Source organism: Hyperolius riggenbachi, chromosome 8 (assembly GCF_040937935.1).
Source record: "Hyperolius riggenbachi isolate aHypRig1 chromosome 8, aHypRig1.pri, whole genome shotgun sequence".
NCBI lineage: Eukaryota > Metazoa > Chordata > Amphibia > Anura > Hyperoliidae > Hyperolius > Hyperolius riggenbachi.
In genome coordinates, this window is record NC_090653.1 from 196,624,119 (window position 1) to 196,639,860 (window position 15,742).

General features: G+C 41.8%; 1 protein-coding gene across 2 annotated transcripts in view; it reads left to right on the forward strand.

Annotated features, from left to right (window-relative positions):
* LOC137527537 (coagulation factor VIII-like) overlaps positions 1-15,742 on the forward strand; it is a 506,000-nt gene that overhangs the window by 184,402 nt on the left and 305,856 nt on the right. For both annotated transcript variants that reach the window (XM_068248081.1, XM_068248082.1), the window contains exon 11: positions 8,766-8,977. In XM_068248081.1, the coding sequence (XP_068104182.1) occupies positions 8,766-8,977 (212 nt within the window). The remainder of the gene's footprint in view (positions 1-8,765; positions 8,978-15,742) is intronic.

Below are 15,742 nucleotides of genomic sequence, written 5' to 3' on the forward strand. Positions count from 1 at the left end.
GCTTCCCAGAGTCACCGCTTTCCCTGCCACCCACAGCCTGCTTTCGGGGGGAGAGCCTCGGCCCAGGCAGGGCCCAGGCCTCCATAGTGAGCTCCAGACACCACACAATGCTCTGCTCACTCCATCTCAATTCACGCTGCCTGTCCAGCACGGCTCCTAGCAGTAAAATCCTTGGTCCTCCCGGTGTCCAGGCTGCCACACTGAACCTTTACCACCTCTTCTCCGCTTCCCAGAGTCACCGCTTTCCCCTCCACCTGCGGCCTGCTTACAGGGGGAGAGCTTTGGCCAGCACAGAGAGCAGCAGGGCCCAGGCCTTCATAGCAAGCTCCGGACACCATACAATGCCACCGCTCCGTTCACTCCATCCTGCTGCCTGTTCTCTCCAGTGGTTGCAGCAGAGTGGGGGCTCTGTTCTATCCCCAGTTGTACTCCAGGCCATGATGGGATTGGCAGAAGTGTCTTTCCCAGTGGTTGGGCGGCCATATTGTGGATGGCAAGTCAGTTTTGCAGCCCTGCTTTATGAGAAGGGCCGGGCGGCGGCGGTAAGGCGACAGGTCAAGGAAACTCTTTGCTCCCTGTTTCTGCCTGGTGCCGTCCCCAGTCTTCCGCTGCCTGAGGAAGTAGCATCACCCCACGCCATGGGCGAACCGGCCCTGAGTACTTGATATACCGTAAGTAATGTCTCTAATAGTGCTGCTGTTCATACTCGTAAACATTGACTTCAGCTCAAAGTTTGCTTGGTCAGAGACAAATAATGTTGATATGCATGCAAATTTGGGAAGCTGAACAGCTATCTCATAATGTTGCTGCTAACATCTGTATAGCACTTTTCTCCTGTTGGACTTAAAGTGATTGAGAGCTGCAGTCACAGCGGGCACACTCAGTAAGACACCCTAGATCGTTAGGGAGTTTTGACCTTACTGCATAGGCAGTTGGCCCTTACAGCTGCCTCACGCCGTGCGTAGGAAGCTCACAGTAATTTTTCTGATACCTGCGTGCATTACATTAGCAACGTGCACTTTACTTGCAATATGCAACTAGTATAAATAATACTGTCTGCGCATTGGCAATTTTACCAGTATTTAGTAAGTTAGTGCCCCATTGTGATTATGCTACCCATCTTCCTGTACACCACTTACTTATGTGCGGATCAGTTCATTTCGGCGCGCAGCTCTGAGAGCCGAGCGCCAAAACTGGGCACCGTCATAGCAGCAATGCCACCTGTATAACCCTATAGCGCCCCACGTAGTGGTAATTCGGTGCTCTGGCGGCTGCCAGACCCTGAATTACATCTCCCTCCAAGTTGTGACAACATGGAGGGGGAATAGTATTTAACGCCGCCTCGGAGTTTAGTGGCAGTGGGGAAAGCCGTCATTCGGCTCTCCCTGCACCAAACTGAGTGGCGCCAACATAATATGCACCCTATTTATGTGCTGTTGTCCCTCCTCTCCTATTAAACAGTACAGGCTGCTCGGATATATCAGAGAAACTTGTACCCCAAACTGTCACTCTAAAGTTGGCCACTAATGATACGAATAATGCTTTGTAAACGATATTCAGCAAATTGTAAGAAAAATTGGAAATTATAATTTGGGGCCACTAACAAACAAAAATCACCTACCCAATCTGATCAGATTAATTAAATTGATCCGATTTTTGGATTGATCCCTTTAATTTGATTTGATTGGTTAGAAGATTTTTGTCCATTAGTGGGCCCAAACAATCATTTTCGATCATTCATATGAATAATCATTTGTAAACAATCATTCTGCAAGTTGAATCGTTAGTGGATACCTTAACAATTCATGCACAATTGTTACAACAACAGTTACTGTGCATTTGTGCACACTTATTGTAGGTCTAGGGAAAGAGTGAGAGCTGCTTTGAAGGTGCTGCAGAGTGAGTGACAACTGAGTGAGTGAGAACAAGGGGGTTGTTTAGGGCCTGGTGGGAGATGGTAAGGCTATTCAGCATGTTCAAGGATGTAAGGGCAGAGAGAGGGGCTTATTGAGAGTTGGAAGGGAGAGATTTATACTGCCAAGAATGCTGGTGGGTTGATGGGGAGAGAAACAGGATTAGGGCATGTCACATTTAGCTAATGCTTAAAGTGGACCCAAATAAAAAATACAAGATTTCAGAAATAAAATCTATTTTCTAAATTCTAGTAATAAATAGCAGACGTTTTTCAGCTGCATGATGACAAATATAAAATATTTTACATTTATTGGAGGAACGCCTCCCTTCTTTTCATATTGCCGGGACAGAATCCGGTAAACTGGTGGAGTAGGAGGTGTCCGGCAAAGGAGGAATTGCTAATGGCTACCACCTGTATAATCCTAGTTATGAAAAGAGAAGGGTGAAAAGCATGCACTGAAATGCTCATAGGCTTGAAGGAGTGATTATTTATCTTTGTATTTGTCAGAGGTTTGCAAATAAATGTTTTGAATTAAAAAAATGTTTGGTTTGGGTCCACTTTAATACTTCTCTGCAAATGTACAAAGAAGCATTTGGCATCAGCTTCCATTGTTCAGCAAACATGTTGGAGTTTGACCCCCACATGAGGATGCGGAAGCGCAGATGTCAGTTGATCCTTAAAGGACCACTATCACGAAAACATTTAAGATTTAAAGTACATGAAAACACATACGAATAAGAAGTACATTTCTTCCAGAGTAAAATGAGCCTTTAATTACTTTTCTCCCGTGATGCTGTCACTTACAGTAGGTAATAGTAATCTGACAGAACCGAAAGTTTTTGAACTAGTCTATGTTGATAGATGGGGAGAGAGATGGGCTTACTGAAGATACTAAGGGGAGAGGGGATTATTGAGAGTCTGAAGGGGAGAGAGTTATTCAAGTTGCTTGTTGTGGGTGGGGAGAGAGAGAGGGACTTGCTAAAGGTCTGGAGGATACAGAGTGAGGGTATCGATGATGAAGGGATGGATAGAGACAGATGGGCTTATTGAGGGTGCTCAGTGGGGAGAAAGGGGCCTATTTAGGGTCTTGGGAGAAAGACTAAAGCCATCGAGGGTCTGGAGTGATGCTATTGAGGATGATGGGTGAATGGGGGGAGAGAGTGGCTTACTGAGGGTATCTTAACACACCCAGTCTGTAATTAGGGATGGCTGGAAATTTTTTGCAGAATATGAATTTCCAAGTTTCCGATCCTATATGGGCTTACAAGCAGGAATTGGAAATTAGCCTTAAAAATAGGTATTTTGTGGAAATACCGCAATACCGCAACTCTAGCCCAATTTTAGCCCAACCACAGAGCTTGAAAGCACTGGACCAAATAGAAACGGCAGATTTTTTTGTGTGGAAATTTCACAGAAATCTTAGACCACCCACAAGATGGAAAAACGGGGTTGTACCTGATTCTTGTGATCGGTCTTAAATTTTCCCGTGGTATTCTGATTTCCAAGGTAAACCTCAGCATATCCTGACCCAATATTGGTCCAATACTACTGAGTATTTTCGAATTCCAAGTGTTGTGATTGGCCTAGAATTTGGAAATATTAGGCCAGTCCCAGGACTCGAAAATACTTGGTAGTATTGGACCAATCAGAGAATGCGGAGGTTTACCTCAGAAATTGTAACAGCACAGAAATTTTAGACCAATCACAAGATTCGGATACTACACCGGTTTTACCATGTCTTGTGGTTGGTCTAGAATTTCTGCATTATTTAAATTTCCACTGAAAAAATCTGCAGCTTGTGATTGGTCCAATGCTTCGGCCGCTTTTGATTGGTCCAATACCCATATAGCTTTGATGTTCATTATGGCCGCAGCGCCTAAAAAAGAGCGTTATGTGCAAACATAAAATTCAAACCCCCACCCCCCATTCATCAGGCATGAAACTATAAAGAAAGAAACAATTAGAGGTATAGATTATAGGGGGGTAGAAAAAAGGACGGGAGGAAAACCGGGAGCCCAATCTGGTGCAGTATTGTAAATAAAGAGAGCAAGTTCTTCAGGCAAATAGAGCTGTTATACTCACAAGAGAGGGTTGCAATGATAGCAACCACTAAGATCGCATGTGGGGAAGTACCGTCCCCACTCGGCCTTGTCGGCAGATGGTCGCAGCTCCTTAGAAAAAGTCCACTTGATCCAGTGGTGACTCCAATCGAGGGGTGGGAATAAAATCGTAGAAAGTTAAGGAGGCGCCCGATATTTTCACACAGTGTAAGGTATAATTTGTAAGCTTAGGGATAATACACATAAAGTGTAGACAAACAGTAAATGGAAGGTCCTACCTTATAACAAAGTAGTCCATCCACTGAGTTTATTTCTATAAAGTAGATACTTGGATGGATAGCCTGGATAGCTGCTGCATATTAGAGGCACAGTATTCTACCTGAGGAAGCGGTTTTCACCGCGAAACGCGTTGTCAGCTAAGTGCCCAATAAAGTATCTACCTTTTAGAAATAAACTCAGTGGATGGACTACTTTGTTAAAAGGTAGGACCTTCCATTTACTGTTTGTCTACACTTTATGTATATTATCCCTAAGCTTACAAATTATACCTTACACTGTGTGAAAATATCGGGCGCCTCCTTAATCTTTCTACGAAAACAACTAGAGGTGCTCAGGTTAGATAAAATAATTAAAAACTAATTACAAATAAGAAAAGTTTTGGCTTACCTCTAAGTAATTCACTTTTTTTCTAGTCAATATTGCACAATAAACGACAACGCGTTTTATCCCCTATAGCCATTTCATTCATTCAAGAAAAAGGTGCTGAATTTTCAGTGACAATGAGGTCTGAGCGCCTTCCTCTGTGAAGTTGTCACTGCTAATTCAGCACCTTTTTTCTTAATTGAATAAAAATTCTGAAATTGAATAAAAATTCAAAATTGAATAAAAAAGTCTGAAAAACGTATTAGTAAGCCCACACTTATCTTCTTTGGTTTCAATATTTTTATTGATTTTTAAGTAATACAACAATAATAACAAAAGTAACAGTTGTACATATGCGTTACAGTTGAAACAAATTTGGTTTGCGAACGTTCCGGCAGCCAAAGGCATCATGTGCCGGAAAGGTCAAACCTAAATATACAGTATGTACAATCTTAACTTTTAACAGTAAACACAGAACATAAAATATGGTTCTTAGAAGCCCCTCAGTAACCAGAACTGGGGGCTATTCTTCACAGACAGGGCTAAAAAAAGGTAGAGCAGGGCTGGACTGCCCACTCGCCCTCCATGTTCCCCAACTCCTGACAAGGGGGCCAGCGGAGAGAGTAGAGAAGGAGAGAGGCATGGAGGGGGAAGAGAAAGAAAAGGAAAAAGTAAGGGAGGAAAGAGGGCAGAGTCCAAGGGAGGAAAGAGGGCAGAGTCCAAGGGAGGCTGGTTGGCGTCTGTATTAGGACACTCAAGATCTATCCAGGGTTGCCATATACGAAGGAATTTTTTATGTGTGTTGCGCAAGACACTTGCTAGTTTTTCATTAACCATGAATTCTGACATGCGTGTTTTGACCTCTAAGAAGTTTGAGGGCGTTTTCTTCCAGTTCTTTGCTATTGTCATTTACACTTATCTTCTTTTTAGTCAATAACAGGCCTAGACTGTAATACCATGTAACATAGCACTTGTGAATTAACTCCATGCTTTACAATAAAATAAAGCACAAGTTTTATTAATATCATCTGTATTTTAAAAATTGTCTTTATCCTAACACACGCAGTCTGTATTTAGGGATGATAGGAAAATTTCTGCGGAATTCCAATTTCTAAGTTTCCGATTGGAAATGGGTTCAGAAGTTGTAATCAGAATCGGCCTCAGAAATAAGTAATTTTAGGTCAATCACAGATCTCAGAAAAACTTGGTAGTACTAGACCAATCAGAGAATGTGGAAGTTTACCTCAGAAATCAGAATACCACAGAAATTTTAGACCAGTCACAAGATTCGAGTAATACTGGGTTTTATCGAGTCTTGTGATTGGATCTAAAATGTCCATTGTATTGAAATGTCCGTGGAAAAATTCTCAAGCCTGTGATTGGTCCAATGCTTTTGACTTGGAAGTATTTCACCAATCTGAGAATCAGTGTTGCCAACTCATCCCTTTAATTACTGACACATCTAAGTTATACAGGTTCTGGGGCTAATCAGTGCCTTAACGCATCTACCTAGCCACAAAACCTGTATAATTCATATGTGTCAGTAATTAAAGGGATGAGTTGGCAACACTGCTGAGAATTTGGTAGAGTATCAAGGATGTCTGCATATTATAGCAGACATCCGAAAAAAATAGTGTATTATTTTTAGTTTTACTTTGCAAAAATCGGTTATTATAATCGATAATTTCGATTTCCGTGGGAATCCATGGAATCAGTAATCGTAATTCTGGTAATTAAAATTTCTGCATAAATGGAAATCGCCATTTCCGACCATACCAATGTAAAATAATACAAAAGGCTTAGTACATCTCAGTGAAAAACCATAGCAAATAGGCAAATACCTCCAGAAATTATATTATTACCACTGAAAACATTTAGTGAATTTTCCTAAAAACGTGGAACAAACAGAAACTTAAATATAAGCTTTTTCCCAAAATATCTATTCTTTCCCCCTTTTTTGGTAATCCAGACTTCCCTCAGGGACTGGCTTGCTATAAATTCTCCTGGTGGATTCCCAGTAATATAACAAAAGTAACAGATTTAACTAGAGATCAATATATTATCTCTTTTATTTATCTGAGAGACTCCTTAACCTCCCCGGCGTTCTATTGAGATCGCCAGGGAGGCTGCGGGAGGGTTTTTTTTTAATAAAAAAAAAACTATTTCATGCAGCCAACTGAAAGCTGGCTGCATGAAAGCCCACTAGAGGGCGCTCCGGAGGCGTTCTTCCGATCGCCTCCGGCGCCCAGAATAAACAAGGAAGGCCGCAATGAGCTGACTTCCTTGTTTTGCTTAGATCGTCGCCATAGCGACGAGCGGAGTGACGTCATGGACGTCAGCCGACGTCCTGACGTCAGCCGCCTCCGATCCAGCCCTTAGCGCTGGCCGGAACTTTTTGTTCCGGCTACGCTGGGCTCAGGCGGCTGGGGGGACCCTCTTTCGCCGCTGCTCGCGGCGGATCGCCGCAGAGCGGCGGCGATCAGGCAGCACACGTGGCTGGCAAAGTGCCGGCTGCGTGTGCTGCACTTTATTTGAAGAAAATCGGCCCAGCAGGGCCTGAGCGGCAGCCTCCGGCGGTGATGGACGAGCTGAGCTCGTCCATACCGCTCAGGAGGTTAAAGGGAACCTAAACTGAGAAGGATATGGATATTTCCTTTTAAAATAATACCAGTTGCCTGACTCTACTGCTGATCCTGTGTCTCTAATACTTTTAGCTACAGCCCCTGAACAAGCATGCAGATCATATGCTCTGGCTGAAGTCAGACTGGATTAGGTGCATGCTTGTTTCAGGTCTGTGATTCAGCCAGTACTGCAGTCAAAGATCAGCAGGACTGCTAGGCAACGGGTATTGTTTAAAAGGAAACATCCATATCCCTCTCAGTTTAGATTCCCTTTAAATATCCCGTTTAGAGAATTCTTCAACTACACTTTGATCTTCAGATGTATCCAGAACACAGGACTGCTACTTAACAAAAAAAGTGCCAACACCTGTTAAGAATGCATTTCTCTGTCACAAACACCTATACACAAAATGATACCATTAATTTATAACATGCTGGTCACTCCTAGTATCCGGCTTAAGACTTCCTTGCAATGGGCTTGGGAGGTAGACCTATGGTAGGTAAACCCCAAAATCAAGATCTTTGGAGTGCAATGTGGAATAACACTCTAAAATGTTCCTCCAACACTAATATCACCAAGATGTCTATTAAAATCTTCCATCGCACCTACCTCACCCCTCTTACAATATTTAAATATTCTCCCTCTATACTTCCTGGATGTTTCAGAGGATGTCAAGATGGAGGTAATTTCTTGCATACTTGGTGGTCTTGCCCGATTGTTAAGGCAATATGGTCTAGATTGTATAGAATGGTTAGCATTTTATTTAATACATCTCTCAGCCCATGTGCAGTTAATGCGCTTCTTAATGCAAAAATTAATATATTATCTCAAATGGAAAATACATTACTCGCTAAGTTTGCCTCAGCAGTTAGAATATTATCTATCGGAGCCAAATGGCTTTCTAAAGAACTAGATTGGAACCAAATTGTGGCCAAAATTAACTACATTTGCCAAAATGAATATCTTGGAGTTGTATCCAGGACAATTTTAATACCTTTTCTAAAATATGGGAACCTTTGCTCATTTCTACATATGGTTCTCATTTACTCCTACGTATCCAGATTTGACACTTTCTTCCTTTCTTCGTTATCTCAGACATTGCTTTCTTTTTTTCTTCTTCTTTTTGAATTAACAATTTTCAGAGAATTTGTATGTTCGTGACCTCAACTATTTCTCTGGTTATTTTGTTTTATTTTAGGATTGTATTTTCTATATACTACTTTGCATATCCTATTGTTTACTCAATTGAAATTCACTCTTAACTTTAGTACCCCACTGTTATGACTGTAGGGAAGCGTCAACCACTATATACTGTTTATCTTCACTTTCAATAAAGATGTTTGATAGCAAAAACACTTGAAGCTATATGTGTAGGAAAAATCCTAAAAGGAAGAATACATTGTGGCACTGCCCAATCAGTAAGGCATGCATTTTGTTTATCAGAATAACCTTTTGCTGTTTTGCTACAGTTATCATAAATTATTTAAGTAGTGTCTGGTGCTCAACTTCTCAATTTTTTTTCATAGGAGAACAATTAAAGAATTACCCTATCTATACAAATGAATCCATAACATATATTTGGCAAGTAACCATATATGACAGTCCGGCTTCATCAGATCCACGATGCCTTACTCGATTCTATGCCAGCTTCCTTAACCTACAGAGAGATGTAGCATCAGGCCTCATTGGGCCCCTTTTAGTCTGCTCTAAACAGACACTGGATCAGAGAGGAAATCAGGTAAATACCACCACCAGGCATGATACACACAAGTGAATAGAAAAACACACAAAAACACAAAATTTACAAAGAATGTAATCCTACGTCCACCAAGTTTTAGCAGAGAGATTGGTTGCCCCTTAATATAAGTCCTTTCTACAGATGCAGTAGAATTAAACGATTCCTTATGTTCAATCACTTATAAGATACATTACACAAGTTTGCTTTCTTAAAACAGAAGGTATTTGTGATAATTCAGGTTGGAGTGAGCTTTGAAGTGCCCCACACAGGGGCAAACGCAGGATTTTTAAGGGGGGGGTTCCTGAAAGGTCCAGAAGCACGTATGTCCCGAGTGCTTCCGAATACAGGTGGCTCCATACTGCCCATGCACAAAAGTGCGCTGGAGTATTACGGAGCTGCCTATCTTTGGAAGTACTCAAGGACACTAGTGTTTCTGAGGGCTTCTGGTAGCAGCAAATGTGAACGGGGTACAGCGCTGGAACAACTCCCCAAGAGAGGAACGGGAGATAGACTTAGTTTGGACAATTCAGTGGAATATGCTACATAGTGTCACATAGCGCAAGCGATACCCATATGATGCAGGGATATATGCATCTGCGGAAGATGGCGGCGCTACATAAATACTAAATAATAATATTTTGCCTCACCAGGATTGCACTTTTATTTAGCTTTCCTGTATGACAAGAACACACAGCCAGCTCTAGGGGAAGAGGGAAACAAAGGTGAATGAGGGAGGGCTGGTGCACACCAAGAGTGCTTCTGAGCGTTTTTCAAATCAACAGTGATTTGAAAAGCGCTTGGCTAATGTTACCCTATGTGGGTGTTCCCACAGCAGCGTTGTGATTTTTTCAAAATCGCAGGTATACTGCATGTAGCATGTTTTTGAGCAATTCATTCAAAAATCGCTCTGAAAATCACTTCACAAAATCACACTCACAAATTGCTAGCGATTGCTATTGTCATTTTGGCGTTGCACTAGCCCAGAGAGAGGAGTGGAGAAATTGAGAATAGCCTGAGATGGAGCAGAGAACTTATCTGTATTGAAGTCCCACATCACACAGGCTACTTGCCTGTAATCGGACTCCTGTCCCTGTCAGTCTCTCACACAAGTCAGAAAGAAGCCCTCCTGGAGTCTAGGGACTGTCAAAAACTTTTCAGCGTGTTATCCACACCTTATCCACACATGCAGTCATAACAATGGGGAGAGACCAGACAGATGTTTGCCCACAGACCCTGAGTCCAGGCAAGCTCTGCATCATGCTGTGCATATTTACCAGCTTGCCTGCACTCTAATTTCATCATGTCTGACACTTCTGTGCTGTGGAGAGTCCAGGACTCCATAATCAACATTCTCTCACTGCAGGCTGCATCTTCTTGTGAGGGTTGTGAGGGAAGCTCGGCTGCCTCTCTCATTCTATTAGCTGGAGGGAGGCACCAGAAGTAAGAAGGGAGGGAGAATGAGGCTGTTTATATTATGCGGGCTTCCCTGGCTGAATACACAGCTCAGTGCAGGGGGGAGGTTCCAGACACCTGGAATAGCCCCCTGAGTTCGCCAGTGCCACAGTGCATCTTTGCTGAATAAGTAAATCATCTCTTTGTTGTCCCTGATAGCTAAACACACCTCCTGAACCACTGGAATGCAATCATATGTCAGCTTGTTAATATTACAGAGCCAAATAAATCCAACATGCATACAGACTGTTTCGGATAGGTTGATCATCATCAGTGCATGGCATGGATTATTATGGATGTATGGGGTAGGAGGACTTGAAACACCCAGTTTTTCAGATTGCCCAGCAAGCTCATGGTAAACCAGAACTCCCAGGAGTGTGTAAATGCCTTCTGTTTTAAGAAGGCAAACTTGTGTTCTATGTAGCATTTTAGTAAGGAGGCTTTTTGACCTTTTTCAGCCCCTAACACACTCCTTTGTTGAAAGATTTTTTAGTGAGTAACCAATTTGTTAATTTCAGGTAGAGGGTTGGAGGCGCCTGTGGTATCAAAAGGTGACTTTATGTTACGTATAACCATAAATGGCAAGAGATAGAAAATAGTTTTCCTACCTTCAGCAATGATATTCAAGTTGAAGTGATGGTAAACTTCTCAACTTTTTATTATTATTAAATACACTTGACAACACGTTTCACAGCCTATGCCGCTTCATCAGGTCAATTAAAGTGCCTGCTGCTCTTCCTCTGGCTGGTGATGGATGGGGCGGATGCGGGGCAGGAATTAAGCAAACACTTTTTTCTTCTACTTTCTATCTCTTGGACTAAGATGTAACATAAAGTCACCTTTTGATACCACGGGCGCTTCCAACTCTCTACCTGAGACCTACCTCCCCCCTCTTGGGGTATGTGCCCTCAGAGAATCTCCTGGGCACAACTTTTCATCTGGAGTTGTGACCAATCGGTTTGTCAGAAGCAAGGCCGAGTAGGGACGGCACTTCCATACCTGCTTGAGTGGTTGCCTGCTAGGAAACCCATGCTTGTGATTATATATCCTTCATTATTCACATATGCCACCCAGTGACCTGTTATCACACCAGATTGGGCTCCTGGTCTCCCTGTGTTTTTTGTCTTCTACAAGATCCACCAATTTGTTCATTATTATTCTCCACACAAACACTTCAGTGTCACTAGTATTTACACTGTACATGTGGTGGCTACTAAATGGCCTATACATGTCAGTGGGTCAGAGTGTCAGGCTGCCGGATTGCAGAGATTAGGTTATACTGCATTTTGTCAATTGTTCAAAATGTTTGGTTGTTTATCTTTTAGTATTCTTTTAGTACACTCACATATGTGGCACTTTGTTTCCAGCATAGAGTTTTGGTCGGGCTCTCCCCCATGCGCTACTCCGGATTCATTAGGTGCCGATCCCCCACGCTGTGTTTTGTTAGATGCGCGGACAAGCAGTACAGCGTGGGTGATCGGCATCTAACGGAGCGCTAATCCGGAGTAGCGCACGGGGGAGAGCTCGACTAAAACTCTATGCTGGAAACAAAGTACCGCATATGTGAGTGTAGGAGGTTTAAGGAATTACAAACTGTGGACTGCTTTTGTGCATATGACTGTTGGTGAATTTAATGGATAAAGCTGCGGTATATGTTGTATAATGTGAAATATGAGTTTTATTGGTTTAGAACGCATTCATGGGTTGATCAGAGGTGGCTACGTGGATCGCCTCCTTTTGCAGAGGGAATCCAAATGGATATTTGAGTTGGAGGCTATGGTGCCCCCTGGTATCAATGAGTGTGTGAGCTTATCATCTTTTTTACCTCTGTGAGTCCTTTGTCTGTGCAGGTGTCTTGCTCTTCCTGTGCCCCTTTTTTCAGTCTCAGTGTGGCATTGCCTGCCCCTATATGGCTTTTTTCATAACTGTATTTATATTTTGATGATTGGGCTAGTTGCCCCATTCCATCTTGATTCTGGGATTCTTAAAGTGGACCCAAATTAAAAATACAAGATTTCAGAAATAAATCTATTTTCTAAATTATAATGATAAATAGCAGCCTTTTTTCAGCTGCATGATGACAAATATAAAATATTTTACATTGATTGGAGGAACCCCTCCCTTCTTTTTAAATTGCCGGGATTTTTCCAGCAAACTGATGGAGGAGATAGAAAACAATAACAAAACACAGGCTGCTACTGATGATGTCACGGGGAGGTGATCTCAGCTTGTGTGAGATTTCACATAGACGATGCCCCTGTGAGGGAGGGTAGCTGATGGAAAACACACCCATGATCTAAAACCTCCTACTAAGCTCATAAGTGATGGCTGCCACCTGAATAACGCTAGTTATGAAAAGAGAAGGGTGAAAAGCATAGACTTAAATGCTCATAGGCTTAAAGGAGTGTTTATTTATCTTAGTATGAGTGGTGCAACTAAATATTTTGAATTAAAAAAATGTTTGGTTTGGGTCCGCTTTAAGTCAGATTTGTAGGGGGATTAATATACCTCACTTTCAAATTTAAATGATAGGTCTCAGCTTTTTTACTTTTGTGACCCATTATGTGAGATATGTCATGAACAGCCTTCCTGTTTACAGGCTGCTATGAATACTATATGAGAATTTTTGGTTTGGTAGCAGTGGTGTCTCTTTTCCTTAATCTCCTCCCTCCCCACCTGTCCTGGTCAGGTGGGCAGAGTGCCTGTGACATGGTGGAAGCATCTGCATTGTGCGTGCGTCCATTGTGTCCCCCCACCGTGAGTGATGGGGGGGGGGGCAGGTGGAGCTGGGGTGATCCGCCATGGGATTGGCCAAAGGAAGGGACAAACAAAGTGGGTGAATGTCGTGTGTGTGCACTCCTCCTTGAGGAAGCCGGAAGTCCGCAAAACATGTCGGAATAGATGGCGTGACACATGCTGGGTACCTGAGACCCGAGCAGCTCTGCCTCTCTCTGGCCTCACTTTGCATGACTGCTCTACCTGAACCACAAAAAATGGGCAAGCACCATCAGCCAAACCCCAAAGGTGAGGGGTAGTAAATGGGTGTGCAGAAAGGAACTAGAAACAGTATATACCATAAACAAAGCAAGATGTTCCCTGCAAAAACAGTACCACTCCATATGGGTCAATATAGATTCATCTTTATTCAAAAAAGCAAGAAATATAAAAACACTTAAAAGCAAGAGCCAAGGGGGAAAAAAACTGACAAAAGTGTACCAATGAAAATACAGATATCAAAAAAGTATATGCATAGTACAATGCAACAATAATCAATAGCATCTGGATACGAACATTGGATAACACACTTGGACCAAAAAAATATATAAACATGAATAATCACAAATTGTAACATCATGGAGAGCCACAATACAGTGTATAAAGCATCAAGCTGGTGTAAACACAATAAAGTGGATGAAAAGGAAGGAAATAGCTGCCAACAAGTATTGCCTGTTAGTGAACTAAAGTGCAAAGTCCCATATCTGGGAAAAAAGGTGCATAGGGAAAAAGTGACAGTGCCTAAAAGTGCATAGGGCAGTGCAAACATACACCACCAAAGTAATAAGGGGCTAGCTTGCCCAGAGGAAGCTGCCTTAGACTTTTGAGCAGCGAATCGCGATGGTAAGACATTCATACAGGGGGATGTCCTGACCTATATCTCCTTACGTCCCTTACATGTGAGCAGCCTCTTATTACTTCTGCACAATCTACTTGTCATCTCAGCCTACCAAGCCACCGCTGCCCTCCATACCGCATCTGCGGTGAGGCCAACACTGGATTGCTATACCCCGGACACTATTAAGATGACTGCTCGGCTATCTGGTTTGTGGATCCACTTTTATTGAACTGTGGTATGCCAGCACCTCCACAGTATATGCAATTACATTTTGTTTTATTGTATGCACAGTGTATCCTATTGCATGTCAGCTACACTCTGTACCTGTGTTCAAGCTACTAACTTCATATGAATGCAATACTGATCTACATTAGCTTGCGTGAGCTATATCCAATCTCTGGGACTTATTTATCTTGCTTACCAATATGGCTTTGTGATTAGGTGCATGCTATTCCGCAACTAACTGCTTGGTTACAACCCTTTCAATAACACCTTGAACTTTGCTTGGATTCTGCACAATCATGTTGAACTGCTAATTACTGGGACAATTACTTCTGATCTTTTTTCCGCTCCTAGTTGACACAGCCAATTATTTGAATTGGATAAAGGGTTCATTTATGAAGAAACATCAGGTATATGAGTGATCCGGATGCAGTGTCCTGAGTGAGGACGGGAGGGAGAGGGGCTGGTGATAAGGGGGTTTGGCATTCTTTATAAAATTTTGCATGCTTTTTTTAAAACAATTTTTTAACAATAAAATTTGCATTTTGTGAATTTTTAAGTCTGATTTGTGATCGATTGGGACATACATCTCCATATTATTACATATTTTTATCTCTCAGTTTTTGTGTACTATCTCTAAACGCACTAATTCAGAGGAACCAGTTACAATATTGGTCAGTTTTTCAGATATTTGGTTCAGCCTTTTCCATCCTAATTTAAAAACTGCTGATGCATAGAATAAATGATAAGATTAAGGGCTGGTTTACAATGAATGCACTATGTCAGCTCTTCAGTTGCCATTCAGATGGGAACAGCACACAATGTTGTAGTGCTTAATGCACTAAAGGTGGCCACACACCATACAATTAAAAGATCCAATTTTCCACCAATTCGATAATTTCGATCAGTTGTCCCGAAAAAACAGAGAGCTTTTCTTTGTTTTCGATTGATAAATCCAATCAAATTTCATTTTTTTTTCAGATTTTTTTGGGAGATTTGACATGTTGGAAATTTAAGACCAACTTTATCAAGAATTGTATGGTGTGTAATGGATTGTCATTTACTTGATGTACAGTTCCAATAATTTTTTTTCTGAGCTTTCAATTATTATATTAATGATTGGGGAAAAATTGAACGTGTGTGGTACATTGGTCAGATTTTTGAATTGTTACAATCAGTCAGAAAAATTGATTGTTATTCTTGAATTGAACAGATATTTAAAACATTGTATGGTGTGTGGCCATCTTAAGACCAGCCCTCATAAAAATCCTCTCTCTTACGTTGGTATTAAAATAACATCAAATATAACTTTTAATCAGTAATGCATTAAAATTGAGGATGTACAAACAAAAAAAAAAGACACCAACACCCAATACTTATTGGGGGTATGGAGTATCACGAGTCTTTCATAGGACCTTCATACAAGCATTATCTATAGTGGATGAATGCCCCATCACCCAATAGCTTACCCATGTACT